The following is a 2607-nucleotide window of genomic DNA, read 5'->3' as shown; positions in this document are numbered from 1 at the left end:
TTGAGGGAAAACAAAATACAGGTCCTAGTTTTAAAAATCTCTGTTAGCCTTGTTTTTTTTACAGGTTTTGTGCAAATAAAAATTCTAATTGGGGCCGACAATAGCATGCATGGAATACACCTACAAAAGGCACACTTGTCAAGCCCCTTTTAGATTTCTTCAGAAATGTTCTTGTTCTTTCTACATATTGTTCAAAACAGAAGAAATAGAAATGTCACAAAAATCCTGTTTTTAATCAACTTTTTTTTTTAAGTTTTAACAAGTCAATGCCAACTTGAAGTTTCAGAACTGGATTTCTTCGCTATGTGACCTAAACTTTTCACTAATCAGCCATTTATGGTTCGGTGAACATTCTCGGAAAGGCAACTACATTTCTGAACGAGTTCTCACACGTTCTCAATGTCTCTTATTTCCAAATACACAACAGACGGCCTCATAGGAACCGAGACAACAGCAACATGCTGTCAGTATGCTTATATTTAGTTAGGAAAGCATCTGTAGTCTGACCTTAAAAGCATGATATTCTGAATATATACAGTTATATGATTAACCAATCTCCCTACATAAAATCAATTGTAAAGCTGACAGTGGTTCCTTCTCTGTGCACACAGCAGTGTGTATTCAGCAGTGACCAGCTCCTCGATCATGGTCTGACCAGACCAGAAAAACAAAGGACAGTAACACAAAATGAAAAGCTTCTTGATGATGTTCATACGGAGTGGCAGAAATGACTAATAAGAATTACAACATTTAAAAGGAAGTCAAAAGGCAGAAATAGAACAGCCCTTCCGCTAAGCTGAGTGAATAAATAACTAAAATTACAATTAGATACGACCTCAGCTGAATTATCAGTGAGTCATATCAGAACAGAAGGAAGTAAGTTCTCAATAGGTGTCACTTTAGCAAACTGCTTTATGAAACAGGATGATCAGGGGAAGTGAGATATGCGTTCTTTTAAAAGGGGAAGAAGGTATTATGTATCTACCAAGCACATAATACCATTTTCTAGCAATCAAGTAACTATGTTACCTTCAGTTGTTAATATCAAAGATAATACATTTGACTTTGCATATGCAACATCTGACACCTTGAAACTGGGCTCTCTCTCTCTCACACCTGTTCAACAATGCTTCTCTAGCTGTTCATTACAGCTGTTATTAGGAGAGCTGCAGTTTTGTGATAAGCTCAGCAGAGGCCCAGTTCACTCTAGGTGTTTGCTAATTGCTGCTGCTAGTCTGGAGGAGCTGTGTTACTGAGGAAGGGTGCTTTGTGAAGCACACTACAAACAACAACACACACTTATTGAGCCCTGACCCCACAACAACAGCAAAAATATCCATATTGTTTAATATAAAACACATATTGCACCTTCCCGCATATAAACCAAACAAGTAAACAAACCAACAAATCAAACCAGAGTATCAACAACATAACCGTAATATACGCCTTCAATTACCACAGCCTTCAATAAATGTGCTTACCAGATTGGATGATGAGTATCACATATTTTATGTTAAATTAAGGGGGGCGATCCATACGAAAATTCCTACTTTTCAATTAAACAGGAATGTTTAGCGACACTAGCGGGGAGCGAGAAGCGGGAGGAGATGGAGCGGGCCTGCAGTGCGTCACTCTGAACGGGGCAGAAGCGACGGGACGAATCACGATCAATCAGTACTGCATATTCATTAGGCTACAATCCAGTCAAGTCCCGTAAACACAACGGAGCGTCTAGCTGGCATCAAAAATTGAAGAGGACTAAACATTAATTCTTACCGTTTAAACATCGCCTCCATGTCTTTAATTTGCTTGCGGGAGAACTCTTTAAACTCAGTGTAAGGGTTAAAAACACGAGTCGCCCGAGAAGGAGCATTTCCGTCGTTAATGTCCAGCCTGCGGTTCAGTTTCGTCGCCAGCTCGGACGGCGTATCTCCACAGCCCTGTTCGGGTTCCTGGGATTGGACCGGGACCGGAACCGGACTCTGTTCGGTCTCGGGCCTCTGCTCGGCCTCTTCCGCAGCAGCCAGTCGCGACTGCAACTTCTTTGCAAGCTCTTCAGACGCCATGCTGTAGGTTCAACGTCTCTCACGAAAACAGTCAATTAAAATGGAGTCAGACAGTTCAGCCAGTTTTCAGCCCTGGACTGTACGTACTGCTTCCTGTAGGACTTCACAATAAGAGGCTCGTGATGTCTTGTAATCTATTTTTACTTACACGTCTTTAAATATTTCTCATAAACTTTCCATTTCGCAACTCCAAAGAGCCTACATAACCTATTTTACATGTAATAAGCATGTGTTCATTACACGAAGAACTACAACTACAATACCCTGAAAGTACTGGAGCTGTGAGTAATCCTAACCCATCCCACTCACCCCCAAGTAATTCAGGTTTGAGAATTTTCACTCTCGAAGTACACGGGCTGTGGGTGTCAGGACTTTTTTGTGCTTTTTTCCTTTTTTTAGTGGTGGAACTTTGAGGCTCACAAAGAAAAGTTGGTCTGAAATAAAATAAAATAATAATTGCCAATAATAATTTACATATATATAAAAAATAAAAAAATAAAAATTCCCCTCTCACCCTCCGTGGGTGGTCTCTTTCATCCTC

At 40.4% G+C, this 2607-nt stretch overlaps 1 protein-coding gene across 1 annotated transcript in view; it reads right to left on the bottom strand.

Moving 5' to 3' along the window:
* Positions 1-2153, bottom strand: part of efhd1 (EF-hand domain family, member D1) — a 9416-nt gene extending 7263 nt beyond the window's left edge. The window contains exon 1 of the mRNA XM_015053300.1: positions 1777-2153. Coding sequence (XP_014908786.1) covers positions 1777-2066 — 290 coding nt within the window. The 5' untranslated portion in view covers positions 2067-2153. The remainder of the gene's footprint in view (positions 1-1776) is intronic.
* Positions 2154-2607: the final 454 nt, after the last annotated feature.

The sequence above is a fragment of the Poecilia latipinna genome, unplaced genomic scaffold (genome assembly GCF_001443285.1).
Source record: "Poecilia latipinna isolate Pla-1442-1.1 unplaced genomic scaffold, P_latipinna-1.0 Scaffold1173, whole genome shotgun sequence".
NCBI classification, from domain to species: Eukaryota; Metazoa; Chordata; class Actinopteri; order Cyprinodontiformes; family Poeciliidae; genus Poecilia; species Poecilia latipinna.
Note: the sequence above shows the minus strand (reverse complement) of the source record. Positions and strands in the feature narration are given on the sequence as shown.